Source organism: Eleginops maclovinus, chromosome 12 (genome assembly GCF_036324505.1).
Source record: "Eleginops maclovinus isolate JMC-PN-2008 ecotype Puerto Natales chromosome 12, JC_Emac_rtc_rv5, whole genome shotgun sequence".
NCBI lineage: Eukaryota > Metazoa > Chordata > Actinopteri > Perciformes > Eleginopidae > Eleginops > Eleginops maclovinus.
In genome coordinates, this window is record NC_086360.1 from 18562826 (window position 1) to 18578794 (window position 15969).

The following is a 15969-nucleotide window of genomic DNA, read 5'->3' on the forward strand; positions in this document are numbered from 1 at the left end:
CAAATCAGCAACAATGTAGGAGTCATGCTCACATATACCACCCTGCCACCATGGCAGGTGCTCATGGCATTTTTTTCTCCCTTTTTTGCCTCGCTTGGGTAAGATGATAATCCAAGCCTAGTCCACTGACAGACTGCAACATGATTCAGTTGGACAGTGACTGACTGCACATCCAATTTGTTTCAACTCCAGAGCAGCAGCTTATTATCTGAAATGCATGAGATGTCTGTGCATGAGAGGCGTGATCAGCTGGGGCATGCGCTGGGGCTGCTGGGAAAGTAATCAATAAGGGATTGTCTCTTGTAGTTTAGGCCGACACATTATGACAGAGCTGAAAATTAAACAGGCAGATATTAATAATAATGGAAATCAGAGGCTCATGGGTGAGATCAGGGGGAGGGGTGAATCTCAAAATATGTATCATGTTCAGCTGTGGGTGTATGTGTGTGTAAGGGGGGAGGCGGGGGAGTATATTTGGTATTTTTTGTTTTTTTTCTACTCTGTGTGAAATATGAGACAAGGATGCGACAGTAATGGTTGAGAGTGTATGACTTTGAATATCAGCATCTGCAAATATTACAATGCTCTCTTTTCACTCAAATGTTTAACATGAGTGCTAGTTTTATGGCATCTGAGGTCACAAAATAGAACTTTTTGGCAGGTGGATTAATCCGCTTGTGGATTTAATGCGTAAAATCGATCAATACAAGTGAATCTAAAATTCATAGACATCATTGTAAAAAGCTGAAATGACACAAACAAAATTGAAATTCAAATGACTGTTCATTCCTAGGTTATTATTTAATATGAACTTAATCAGTTTTTTTTTATTTGTCCACTCCGTATACACACACATATACTGTATGTGTGTACACGGCAAGCAGCATGACTCAAAGCTGTTTAACAAAACAAGAGGGTGTCCTGCTGATATAAGAGGAGCCATGGACAGTCAGAGTAACACAGATAGACAGACAGCTAAAGAGAGATCCCCCTGCCTTGTCAATTAGCCGTGGCAATCCGTTCCTATTGTTTGAGCAACAAACGTGTCGCTTTGGGTGGGGGAGGGTTGAAGTGGGGGAGTTAACAAACTGCATTACAGGCCATTACAGATGCAGTGTCATTGATTATTTATACCCTTATAAAATGCCTGGCTCCCTGGTGGACCAGGCTGGCTCTGATCAAATGTTCCCTCTAAATCACCACACCGGAGCAAACAACACATTCAAATATAAGAGAGCTGAGTGACAAAGTCCTGTGTGTATAATAGATGTGGAAATCTCTGTATCAAGAACAGGAAATAAACTGTTGTGATAGCTGAAGCATATCACTACATCTTATTAAACTAATAACTCTTTGCATCCCCGTTTTTTGATACAGTATGTGTGATATGATTAATTTGAGAGAAAGCTCTTCCTTGGAAGAAAAATTGAACAGTAGATCACATCCCTCCTGGAGATTTGTCCACTGTGGATATTTTGCACTAGTTAGCAGGGGAGCAGATGGCTGCTACTAGTCGTGCTCACGCTCAGCACTTTTTTGAACTTTCATGTTGTAGGTGTCTGATCTGGAGCAGGACCTTCTCCAAACAGTCACCTCACCACGGGAATATTCCCTCTAAGATATTAATGACCGCCCTTGCCGAGCCCACCACCTCAGCATAAAGCCCACCGGGACGCAGAATCGCAAATGCCACACCTTTCAAAGCCTTGCTTCCTAATGACACTACACTGACATTGTGGAGCCTTCATAAAACTCCCTGAATAACATATATCAACCGCTTAGTCAACTAAAACACCAGTGTAGTAATTTGACACGCTGCCCTCTAAATATTTGTTCTTAGTGAGATATATTGCTGCTCATGAAATGCATCCTTTATCATATAGGTTAAAGGTCCGGATGCCAGATGTCCCCTAACACAGCAAGTAGAAAAACATGCAAGGAATACACGGTATGTCGCAATGGTGACAAACGCATGCCAACTGAATTGCAAAGAGGTAAAGTAAGTCCATATTGGACACACTTCCTAGAGCACGGAAAGTATGAAAGAGAGGACAACATCTTGTGTCATCTATCTTCCTTAAATGCTGAAGCCGTGACAAAGTGGATGGAGAAATTATGATAAATGATAAGACGTATTTAGTCAATATCTGTAATTCTGTTTCTTCACTCTGCTGTGTTTTTCCCATCCTCACATTGTTTAGTTGAAAAGACACCCTTTCATTTAAATAGCACTTTGAAGGCCAGATTGAGATCAAATTGAAATGGGCATTGTCTATGTTAATATCAATATATCCACACTGAAGATAGATTGTCAAGGGGCCTTTTTCTGAATTCATATCTTATTTACACAGAGAGTACAGTATGTGGATGCTACCCATTTGGTAAAACTGTACAAATGTAAATATTTTACCACATAATTAACACAGGTTAAGAATGAGAAAATCTCAACCAGTTAATTCATTTGAAAGAAAAATTACATGTGCACCTACACATTGCTGTAATATCAGCATACTCAAGAAATGGAGATAGGGTCAATGAACTGAAAAATTCATTTTTATCTAGCACTTACACTACAAGACCGAGTTAAACACAGGTTGTACGAAAATAAATCAACAATAGTGCATGCATACAGTTTGGGCAAATAGTTAACTACATCTCTAATATTCTTATTGATAACTTCCTATTACAAAAGTTAAAATACTCTTTACTGGAAAGAGAATTTGCACAATCCTGTTTCAATGATGCCAATGATGTGATTTCCTGTGAACACCATCATGCAAATATGTAAAAACTATACAAGGTACATGAAGAGAAGTTAAATCCTGAGCGTTGGTTCACAGACATATTAAGGGGAAGCATTTTAATACTTAAGGGAGTATGTACCCGTTTAAGTTTATCAATGAAAGGGACAATAGGGTATTGTTTTAATAAATCTCACAAGGATCCATTTTTGGGAAGTTTGTTTGGACTCTAGGCAGACATTTTTTTTTTTTCCTTCTCATATAATTCCACAGTGTAAACTACAACAGACTGTTTTTACTGCAGACAATTTTGGAATAGCACAGGTGTAGTGAATTACATTAACGACGGCTGCATGCAATCTAATTATGCCAGTTGCAGGGCTGTGCTACTGTCCCACTCGTTAGCGTTATTAGTTACACCTGTGCGTCTCCTGCTTAACGAGTCAAGATGTTTTACAGGAAAAATGTCTATCAATGCCACCTACTCAAATTTTATTTGGAGTAACTGTTAAAATCTTTGGTGACCACTGTTTTCTCTTGACACAGGAAAACGGCCCTCAATGGGTAAGTGGAAGATTTCTAAGCTGGCAATGAAGTGAGTGAGATGTGTGTCAGTATGAGCCGCCCTGGGAGCCGAGAACATGACAGGAAGATGAGTGAAAAGAACCATGCAACACAACGCAACATCCCCTCCAAGGACAAAAGACATGATGGTTGCTCATCATGTGTAATGTCTTTTTACCCTGCACTCACACAACAAACCTAACTATTCAAAATCCATATACTGTAGATTTTCCAGCACTATATACCTAAGAAACATCTAATTACACAACTGAGGAATGACTGAAGGTTGTAGTAATGGACTGAATGGTGATGCTGTGTAACACCTTGTTACAGACTGTTTCCTGGATGCCATCAGTCACACTGCAGCAACAGGTAGCTGACCACACAGTCAATGGACTCCAACCGCTCTGTGTGCTTTAACCCACAAAGTGACAGAATCCAAAGGGAAAGGACAGGGATGGGGTTGGGAGCAAAAGACAAGGGGATCATACCGCCCAAAAAATGTTTGCAGAGTAGATATTGAACACTGTTGTTGAGGTTACTATTTATCTCATGCTGGCCAAGTTGGCACGCACATCTGGCGCTGGGTACTTAGTGCAATTATTTATGATTTCCTCCAAGATTTAAAAGCTCTTCGCCCGGCCTTGTAATGCAGTAACTGATTGCACTGCTAATGTAATTAAGGGGAGATTATGATGTCCACGTGGCACACCAGATGGTGGCATTCACAGCGATGGGGGAAGGCACAACTGGCACACCACTGCACAAGGGCAGTGAGGCGCAGTCAGTCGGAGCAGTCCAGACTCCCCACCAGACGGAGGAAAGTATATGTGTGTATGTATGCGTATGTGCGTGGTGTGCTTGCACAGAGGCATGTGAGTGTATGGGTTTGCGTTTAATGATAAGTTGAGCCATAAAGTGTAAGCTGGTAAGAGATGAGTGCATGTAAAATACTACCAAGGAAATTACTTTAGCTATACTGACTGTCTCTATATGCATGACATGGGCATGCACTCTTTCAAAATGCACCATATAGGTCAAAACAAGAACTAGTGATTGGTCTTGGAAGGTTATATATTACCTTTAGGGATGCTAAGACATCTCCTCTTTTTCTAACTACAAACGTGAAAGATTACAAACTGAATCCGACAGTTCCCACATTTTCAACTTGTGCAATTTAGTGCTTTAGCCAAGAAAACAGATGGCATAAATGGAAAATTAAATCACATTTGGCAAAGCCATTATGTTTCAGGAGATTTTTCAGGCAAGGCAACAATAAGACTGGACCAAACTGACCTTTAATTAGAAAAAAAGTATGATATTATAGAGCCTTGCAAGGGCGTATCCTATGGGGGCACTAAGGGTATAGCTTCTTAAGCTTGTTATTATAAGCTATTCAGGAGACACAGGGATTTCTTTATGTGTAGACAGAAAAGGGAGGAGGAGGGGGACGAGGGTCATATATGAAATGAGACCTGCAGATTTCTACACAGCCCATAATGGGTTCATACGGGTGACGGGGACATTGGGGCGCAGTAGATTTCCCAAGTTGAGATAGGGATATTATTACTCTCGGGGTGGCAACACAGAAATCTCCATCTTCGGTCCCTAGACTAGTGTCAGCAAATTACCGAACACAGTGAATGACCTTTACACACAAAAAGAAAACCTTTGCTGTTTTTTTCTATCATTTGGGTGCAAAGTCGTCACTAAGGTATCATTTTGGTCCAGGGGCTCTTCTGTCATCCACTGATTACCAATCACAACTACAACACTGTTACCAGAATAGGTGTGTGATATTTTGTATGTGATCCGATGATCCAGTGTTTATGGGGTCGACTTTAACTGAGATGTGTCATAAAGCATGCATGAAACAATGCGTGAACAAAGAAATCACAGTTTTAATGAACCTTTTCCAAATGCCAGCTGTAATGCTATGCATCCCACACTGGCTGCTCCCCCACAGAAATCTGCCACAGCCATCATTCATCTTTCCCCACAATCCTCATTGTGCAATGTGCCGCACATTAAAACACTGTAATAGCTGATGGCTTTCACAGTTAGCATGTGTTGCTGATATCTCCAGACTCTCCACGAGTGTTTCATCACCTATTCCATAATTAGACCATTACTTTAGCAGGTGTGCTCCTTCTCAGCTGGAGCATGTGTGTGTGTTTTTCTTTTTTTTTTTAACTTCTTCATCATTTCTTTCCACTGACACCTTAGATTTTATCTGATCAACTTCAGCACTGCCTCAAATTCAACACAAAATGAGCATGCATGTTTTAGTAGGTTGTCAACACCTTGATGTAGAAGCATGTGTTTGTAGAAGTGTGTGTTTGAGGTGGGTGTTAGTGATGAGGGGGTGTTACACTATCCAAAAACAACAAAGTCTACTATCGTGCAAAACATTTTTATTTCACGTTTGCTTCAATAATTTGTAACTGATATGGAAACACATCATACATCCTGTGCTGCTATGTTACAATCTGAATATCACTGTTTAGTGGCAGGTTATGTGTCGTCATAGTTGTTCTGTTAATCATATTTAATAATCCTTGGTTTCAATAATTAGACTGACAATGCACATAAAAGCTAAAGAAGCTTGTAAAGCTGTAAGCTATCACTATCTAATAAGAAAGTCCTAAATCCAAAAAAGCTTCTTCCTATTCTTCAACTAGATACCGATGAGAGAGATATATTGAAATGAGGTTTTACAAAGGACAAACATTCATAATCACAGCAGGAAGGTACCGTATACTCCAGTTACTGATGCAGCTTGTTTCATGAAGGCCTGATGTTTAAACTGCATAGATATACTGTAGCTGTGAGACAACCAACACATCTGAATATAACATACAAAGGCTGTTAAAACAAGCAGTGCCATGTTTGCCTACTCAGACTCTCCAAATAAAAATGAGAAACCAACACTTGTCTGCAATAACAGGCATATTTTGCCTTTTTAATTAACAACAGTAAGTGTGGAGGTGGTGAAAGTTGCCGATCATAGAAGGTGGCGATTTCCATCTGAACGTCTCCTCCCTTATTAAGGAGTGTTACAAAAATGTAAAAAAGGAAAAACTGATCACATCATGGCAGCCATGTTAGCCCATAAATACATTTCACAGTGTGTGGCCCCAATGAAGACGCCTGCTGGCATATGGCACCATGTCACAAAAGAGAGCAACAAGTCTTTGATTAGAATAAATTAGGTTAATACTAGCACAATGAAATAATTTATTTGATTAGTTTGATAGGGGTAGAAATAATAACTCGCCAATGGGAAAGCATCTGTCGCCCCTTGGTGTTTTGGACGGTCTACAAAGAGGCATTCAAGTTTTTTGCTCGGAGAGATGGACATCCTAATGTTACAGCTAAGCTAATACATTGCTCTTTATCTTACATTTATCTGATTACAGTAATGACATGTGATGATTAGAGAGACAACTAACTGTCAGAAGGCGTGACCCATAGATACATCTACGTAATGATAGTCATTCAGTGAAGCACAACCTTAATTTAGTTACCATAGCCAAATTGGATCTCAAAAGTTATTGCAAAGAAATACACCCACGAGTCAATGTGGCATTGAGGGCCCAGGCCTTTATTCTGTGTGTGCATAATTCACACTGACAAAGTAAATTGTCACATTTAGCATTCATATAGCTATCTGATGATGCTTTCATAAGATGTTCTCGTCTGTTGCATTAGACATCAGGAATCCAGTGTTGCTGTGCTGCACTCATTGAGCAGCATGTTGCGATTTTTTATCAGCGACATGTTCTAGCTATAAGCGAAAGCATTACAATTATATTCAAAAACCAACTACAGTGATTACATTAAAATAAAGAATTTACTGAAAGGCATGGCAATTTTCAACAATACAGACACAAATGAGGGTCAGTTGTGGACAAGTGCCAATACTTTACTTAAGAAAAGTAATTTTAAACATACTCTGACCTGAGTTCAAATGCTACTTAAGTAAAAGTACAGACGTATTATCAGCTAAATACTCAAGTATCAAACAGTTGAAGTAGTCATTCTGAAGAACGTACGGCTCTTATAAATGTGTTGTATTATCATACAATGTTATATTCTTCTGTTTTAATCATTAGAAAACACAATATTTCCCTCTGAAATGTAGTGGAGTAGAAGTACAAATAAGCAGAAAATGGAAAATGGAAAGTAGAAGAACCTCAGAACTATACTTAATTCCAGTACTTGAGCAAATGTACTTAATAACATGCCACCACTGGTGAGGTTCCACTGTAGTAAGTAAACTAGCTAATACAGATGTTTCTTTCTTTCACGACAGAAGGTGACTCCACCTGTGGTTAATCATTTATTATCAGTAATACCCGGATGTACTTACTTCCGGTCGATGGGCGGGGGGGTGAAGAGGTCCAAAGTTGAAAAGTTAACAGCAGGAGTCCTTTCAATCAGGTAAACAAATGCCAAAGGATTAATTTTGTGGGTTTTGGATGATCTTGTCAACAGATCTTTCTAGAGGTCTTACGTAAATAATTTGTCATTGGTTTACTCAAACAAACATTTTTATTAACGATAATGCTACAAAGGGGGACCTCCGTGAAACATATCTCACAGTAATACAGAGTAATGTCATGTCACTACCGTACCTGTAATGAAGAGGTTTTCTGACCGGTTGACAAAGCTTTGCGAACATTTCATGATGTTGGAAATAAAACATAAAGGTAAGCCATATGGTTCCTTCCGCAGATCTCAACGTTAGTTACCACGCAACGCAATTGAGAGCCTTGCTGCTTATTAATGAATTAGAATTAGCATTAGCTAAGGCTAACTCAGTGGCAATATGGAAACACATTCAGTTTAATATCAGTTAATGTGTAGACCGCTCCTGTTTAACAGCATATTATTATATGTGTATTGGTAGAAATAGTTAAAGATGAATGTAATTATAATAAGTACATTTTGAGTTATGCTCCGAGCTTGTGTATATTATATAGCCATAGTAGATGTAGATAGCTACCTACTAAACAGATATTGTGCCTAAGTGTAGCTCAAATACTCACAAATGACATGATCACTGCTTTACTTCCACCAACATGCATTTATGCCATATTTTCATCACGATGGCAAGGTTAGGGTTAAGGTTGATGAACACATTTGTTGTTCTAAATCTATAGGCTTACATTCTTGTACTATCCTATAGATTTTTAGATAAAGTGACATGGTGTAGTCATCCTTTACCCAGAATGAAGTATTATAGACATACCATTAATGTTTGTAAACCATGTAGGAAACACAGTTTTACTTGGGAGCTGGAAATAAGTTTGGATGGATTTTTCTTTGGTCTGCCTGGATGAGCCTTGATGTTGTGCTGGAAAACAAAGCTCATTTTGAACAAATTAATGTTACAAAGAGATCCTTCATTCTATTAGCTAATTTGCTATCCTGTTTCATTTGAATAAGTACGGCTATCTAGCATTTGTTAAAGAGACAGCTGTTTCTGGAGTAAATCCTCTAATTTGATCAGCTTAATTGCAATAGATTTCGTAAACATCAAGATTGAATGCAGCAACTTTGTCAGTTAGTACAAGAATGCTTTAAACCTAATCTAATAAAATTGCATAAGGGAACCATTGCAAAGCCACTTACCCTGTAAAAGCCTTGCATACCCATTAGGGAAAAATTCCCTTGGACAGGAATAGATAGCAATTGATTGGGACTTCCTTGAAAATATGTGATCACTCCCCCTAATTTGTGATTTGGTGAAGCCATTGGGTGGTCTCCAAATGCTGCTTTTGTCATTGGTCTCACTTGTCATTTGATCCCGGATTAAGGGGCCACTTTTTCTTCTAGATCCTAATAAGCCTCATCAAGAAGTCAATAATGTGGTCATTTTAGCCAAGAAAAACCTTGTCCGTTCTCCTTTTAATGACCCTGAAGGGTGCATCCTAATTGTGTTTCACTATCTGCATTTTGTGATTTATTTTAAAAGTTTATATATTTAAAATACTCCCTGTACTTTATGTCGTAGAGTGCAGTCTATTCGTCCAAATTTCCTTTGAGTATTTATGAAAATCACGAGGTGTCTGTTACTACTGTATGGTATGGATCATTCTAAAGTGTTTATGTAAATGTCCTCTTTGTGGGACGAATAAAGGTATTCTGATTCTGGTTAAATTCAAAACATGTGATAAGGCTCTTCTGTTTCTCAAACACAGCTTTGACATGTCTGAGGTGAGCAACCAGCTGCCCAAATACCCCATTTCTGCAGTTGGAGTAATCACTTCCCTCAATAAGGCCCCTGACGGTTACTATGTTGTGAGTATTCAGTTTTATAAGTGTGGATGTGCGTAGTTTGATTTAATGTGCTTGGATTAGGCTTCTTGAGTGTTTGCATCTCCTTTACTGTAAAAGCCAAAGGTAAAAGAAAACATCTGAGCTGTATATATTATTTTTATCATACTTTTTGCCATCATTTTTACATCAAAATCAAAAGTCTAATCTGAAATTCCTTGTTTCTTTATGAGCTTATTTGTTTTGTTTCATTGTTGCAACTGATTTTAGGCTAAAGCATAACTCAGTCAGGATGTTGGCAGCCTTCCAAGGTGTTTTTGTTAGAGCTGTTGGATGACTTATTCATAAAGATTACTTTGATGATTATCAAGATTCCCTTCCTGCCATCGTTGCTATTTGCCACCAGAATTATAGACACACCAGAGGCAAAGATTTAATGATAGTTGGTTAATGCCAATAAGAGTCATCTAAGTGTACCCCCATTTTTCCATTTTAACCAAGTGATAGCAATATGCAAGGATGTGGTACAGAATCAGCTGCTCTATTCAAACATTTCTTGTTTGTGAAAAAGTTAGTGAGGGGTTAGAATTAGACGTTAAACAAAGCACAAAACAACGTCAAGGGCATATCTTTCTTTCTCTCTCCTGCTTCCTGTTCAGACTTCTTCTTCTAGCTTTCACTCCTCGCCCATAACCCCCCCGTCTTCCCCCAGTGTTTATCTCTTCCTGCTCCACCCTACATACCTAGCTTGTTCTAATCTCAGGCAGATGATGGTGGGTTGGCATCAGAAGGGAGCCACTGGCAGGGATGCTGCGTACACACCACACAGTAGTGACAAAGGGAGATAAACCCCATCAGACTTCCTCCGCTGCTGCTCCAGTGCGCCAATATATTTCAGCTGATGTGCAAATACTGTGCATGCTCTGCAGGGCTAAAAGCTAGTCAGTGGCTGTTAATGACACTGGTTTATCTCAGCATTAGATGCTCAGCAAATGTGATTACTTTTTTTTGTTAACCCAGGCAGTACACTAGCGGTTTGAAATTTGGAAATAATGTGTGCTCAAGATAATGAATTTAAGACAAGTGAAGGCAATCAAATGCAAAGGAATGAAATGCCTCATTTGTATCACCTTGTGTCACCATGTACATCAACTTCATTATGTTTTTTGGATCATGATTTTGGATTTAGATTAACTGCTACAAAAACATAGACGATTAGTGCATAGCTTACACAAGTGTACATACAGTGGGGCAAAAAAGTATTTAGTCAGCCACCAATTGTGCAAGTTCTCCCATTTAAAAAGATGAGAGAGGCCTGTAATTTTTATCATAGGTACACTTCAACTATGAGAGACAAAATGAGGAAAAAAAATCCAGGAAATCACATTGTAGGATTTTTAATGAATTAATTGGTAAATTCCTCGGTAAAATAAGTATTTGGTCAATAACAAACAAGCAAGATTTCTGGCTCTCACAGACCTGTAACTTCTTCTTTAAGAGGCTCCTTTGTCCTCCACTCGTTACCTGTATTAATGGCACCTTTTTGAAGTCGTTATCAGTATAAAAGACACCTGTCCACAACCTCAAACAGTCATACTCCAAACTCCACTATGGCCAAGACCAAAGAGCTGTCAAAGGAGACCAGAGACAACATTGTAGACCTGCACCAGGCTGGGAAAACTGAATCTGCAATAGGTAAGCAGCTTGGTGTGAAGGAATCAACTGTGGGAGCAATTATTAGAAAATGGAAGACATACAAGACCACTGCTCATCTCCCTCCATCTGGGGCTCCACGCAAGATCTCACCCCGTGGGGTCAAAATGATCACAAGAACGGTGAGCAAGAATCCCAGAACCACACGGGGGGACCTAGTGAATGACCTGCGGAGAGCTGGGACCAAAGTAACAGAGGCTACCATCAGTAACACACTACGCCGCCAGGGACTTAATCCTGCAGTTCCAGACGTGTCGCCCTGCTTAAGCCAGTACATGTCCAGGCCCGTCTGAAGTTTGCTAGAGGGCATTTGGATGATCCAGAAGAGGATTGGGAGAATGTCATATGGTCAGATGAAACCAAAATAGAACTTTTTGGTAAAGACTCAACTCGTTGTGTTTGGAGGAGAAAGAATGCAGAGTTGCATCCAAAGAACACCATACCTACTGTGAAGCATGGGGGTGGCAACATCATGCTTTGGGGCTGTTTTTCTGCAAAGGGACCAGGACGACTGATCCGTGTAAAGGAAAGAATGAATGGAGCCATGTATCGTGAGATTTTGAGTGAAAACCTCCTTCCATCATCAAGGGCACTGAAGATGAAGCATGGCTGGGTCTTTCAGCATGACAATGATCCCAAACACACCGCCAGGGCAACGAAGGAGTGGCTTCGTAAGAAGCATTTCAAGGTCCTGGAGTGGCCTAGCCAGTCTCCAGATCTCAACCCCATAGAAAATCTTTGGAGGGAGTTGAAAGTCCGTGTTGCCCAGCGACAGCCCCAAAACATCACTGCTTTAGAGGATATCTGCATGGAGGAATGGGCCAAAATACCAGCAACAGTGTGTGAAAACCTTGTGAAGACTTACAGAAAACGTTTGACCTCTGTCATTGCCAACAAAGGGTATATAACAAAGTATTGAGATGAACTTTTGTTATTGACCAAATACTTATTTTCCACAATCATTTGAAAATTAATTCATTAAAAATCCTACAATGTGATTTCTTGGATTTTTTTTTCTCATTCTGTCTCTCATAGTTGAGGTATACCTGTGATAAAAATTACAGGCCTCTCTCATCTTTTTAAATGGGAGAACCTGCACAATTGGTGGCTGACTAAATACTTTTTTGCCCCACTGTATATCTGATGATCCCAAAGCAAAAATACCAATGCTGTTGTTTGCTAAAATAGATCCAAAATGTTTTAAAGCTTGGCAGTTTTTTTGCAATAACTTTAACAATACTGGTGGTGTGACTTTAAGGATGTTAAGTTTAGTTATGTCCAGGACAGTCAGTTATACCTCGGATTGAGATGTGAGTACCTCTTCATCTTTCTGCTAAATTGATCACTTGACTTCTTCTCTTGTGCCTCCCATGAAGTTGATATTTAGTTTCAAGCCAAGTCAATTGTGTCAACAGATTTTAAGGCAAATCGGTGCTATTGGGCTATAGCCCAATATATCACAGATTTGCCTTAAAATCTGTTGACAATGTGATACTCTGTTTTTGTACTCTTGATTTGGATAAGGAAAAAAATCCCCTACAAAATATAGGGGGATTATATATAACAAAACATTGGATGGTTTTCCATGACATTTGATACAAATATGCTTTTGGCCCAGGATATGAATATGTGAATACCTTCAGCTGTAAGCTACTTTGTGTAACTCCTAACAAGCAAATGTTTGCATACTCACAATCCTAAACTATTGATAATTATGGTCAACATGCTACACATTAACAAAGCCTCACAAAGCCTTTCACACAGACATAAACCTTAGACTGTGTTTTGTGTGATAGTAATGTTGCATTGCTTCTTGTCTGTGACAAAACAGGTTGACACTGCAGATAGCTTAAAGCCTTTACTGGATACTATCACATATTGTGATATATTCATGTCTGTTTTAGATTTCCTTTTATAAATTATAAGAAAAGAAAAGAAAATGTCCTTCAATGTTATAAAACGTCTTAGTCTTATCCAGGAATGAAAAGTCAAGTACAAGTTAGCCTCCAAGAAAAAACCCAAGGCCTTTCAGACTCTGAAGCACTCTTTCAAATGCATTTGTCCCAGCTTCAAGAACATCTTTTGAACACCACTACATGGTCTTTCATCTGCACACTCGAGATACAAACAAAAATATCAACAGTCGGCATCAGTGTGCTAATGTAGCGCTGAGCAGGGGAAGTCTCAGCATATTAAGCTGTATTGATCCCCCCCCCCCTGCTTTCTCACTAGACTTCTTTTAGAAATCCTCCTTAAGACTGCTTACCATTCTTAGCATACTTTTTATACAGCAGATCAAAGGGCTGATTAACTCTTTTGCTCTTACTTGAGCAGGTTGTTCCAACACAAGAGAGCACAGGCCCAGATCAAACACTGCTCCACTGGGATCAGGAGCTGTGCTGAAGCACCAGCAGCCACCCAACATCAAACACCATGAGTAGATTCACACATTCTCCCACTCTGTGCGAGAGGGTTGCAAATGGGATGTGTGTGCATTTCAGATTCACCTCAGAGTTTGACATGTTACCCATCAAAAAATCATTTAATTAGGGTTCATTTAAAGAAGCCTATACTAGCTGATGATTAGCTTGAAGGCCCAGGCATACAAACCCAGTAGCTGCTTGTCTGTTTTTGAGTGAGAATATTTACTTTAAAGGTATAGTTTGCCATAAGCTCATTCGCTTTCTTGCTTTCTTGCGAAGAGTTAGTAAAATAGATTCCACTCTCAAGTCTGTACTTATAGTCCAGAGCTTTGGCAAAACCACTCTAAGATTATCATGAAGGAAAAGCAGCTAGTCTAGACCTAACAAAAAAAAAGTTGTTTTATTCAACAATATACAGAAGTGCTAGACAGCACACAAACAGATAACAATATTCAAGTCCCAAGTGATAATAGGTGAGTTTTAGAGTTACTTTTAGCCATATGGAGAGAACCAGAGTTAGCTCTCTCTCTCAGCGTCCAGTCTTTAGCTAAGCTAAGCTAATAGAGCCTCAACTCTAGTGTTAGCTTCTTACTTAATGCACAGGCTTTTCATCTAAATCACAGAGATTAAGCCAATAAGCACTTTTCTGCAGATCTAAAAACTGTAACTCAAAGTCAAGGAACTTTTTCCACAGTAGCTGCTGTTGTTCTTTCATATATAGTGAGTGTATCTATTCCCAGTTTAGAGAAATTAACCATAACTGTTTTTCCTCTTCAGTTTCCCGTTCTCTTTGAAAGAACTAGCATATTTCCCTCTTATGTCTTCCCCACCTGCTCTCACTCCCCAGAGGTTTTTGATTGTAGGCCTTTTATATCTTTTTATTCACAGCTGTGCCTCTCAGTGCATCGTAGTAACTTGCTGGCGGTGTCTGTCTCCAGAGATTCTTCATAGGATTCTTCAGCAGCCCCTGAAGACTTGTTTCATAGGTGGGCTTTTAGATCACTGCCAGCTTTAGATTTGAATAAGTGGCAGTTCAATCTGTCATAGCATTTTAAATCAAATAATACAACCATTTTTCAATATCAGAGCCATGACATTTCTTATCATACGTGTGGCATCCTTTTATTTGTATTCTGTTTAATGGTGGAGCCATACAGTGCCAGTTGCATTTATTAATGAGGCGCCATAGGAACTTTACACTGTTTTCGTGCCGTGGCTCAGCAGTTGCCATTTCACATTCAACCTGCGTCTCATCCTTGTTGCCGGCGGCTGTGGCAGGATGATGCCTGAGGTGCCTCCGAGGAGGACCGTGCCCTCGTTACTCCTCAACTTGACTTTGGGTTTCACAAAGCGAGCCCTTTGTTTACGCTGACAGGATGCGCTGGCTACTGACCTGGAAAAAGTGGCCAAGACGGCTTGTCTTGTAAAGAAAAGAGGGAGGCTGGTGATGTATAGGCTCCTTCTGGGACCTTTCATGGAACTGCTGTTGGAGACGCCCCGCAATCCCTCTCTCCCCTCATCTTCTGCTCTTTCTCTCTGTCTCATCCCACTATCTATCTGTGTTCCCCACTCTAGCCGCCGCTCTCATCCCAGCTAGTCACTGGTGGTTTTTCATGAATCTCCCCATGCCATGTTTCCCCCACCCAGTCACCGGGGTCATTCATCATTATTGTCAAGGGGGTAATGTGTGTGGGTGGGTGCAGAGATCTATGACTTCTTCATTTGAATGAACCTCATTAGATTGACTCTTCTTTGTAAAGGATCCATTTAGAAAATAACCCTGGCAGTTATTTAGGTGATTCTCACATGATAGCCAATGGAACATGACGCTTCAGCCGAGCATATTTGCCGGAACGATGGAAGAGGTTATGTTTTGCTTTATCATTCTGCCCTGCATATCTACATTAACATAGCAATGTGCTGTTGGACCTTGAGCTTGAATTGTGGTGCCTACATGCTGTCAATATGATGCAATCTTTTGATTTTCACTGATCCTTTACATCCATGAGTGAATCCATTGCACAAGGCTGAACAGCTTAGGATTTTTACTTATTAGTCATACACATGAAGTAGCTTTAAATCCTCTGTAATTTTTTCTTAGAAGACTTGTCTGATTAAATGATAGAAAGAATCCACACAGGGAGTAGAGCAACTCAACTATTTACGGTGCGTGTGCAGTGTTATCAGTTTACCTGTGTGTTGCTTAATGTAAGCTTTAAAATAAAATACATTAATAATAATATCCC

General features: G+C 39.7%; 1 protein-coding gene across 3 annotated transcripts in view; it reads left to right on the plus strand.

Moving 5' to 3' along the window:
- The first annotated feature begins 7634 nt into the window (after positions 1–7634).
- The window catches only part of mvb12bb (multivesicular body subunit 12Bb), a 34215-nt gene continuing 25880 nt past the window's right edge, over positions 7635–15969 (plus strand). For 2 of the 3 annotated variants that reach the window (XM_063896382.1, XM_063896383.1), the window contains exons 1-2: positions 7635–7748; positions 9512–9611. In XM_063896382.1, coding sequence (XP_063752452.1) covers positions 7687–7748; positions 9512–9611 — 162 coding nt within the window. In that variant the 5' untranslated portion in view covers positions 7635–7686. The other variant, XM_063896384.1, reaches the window with a different exon arrangement.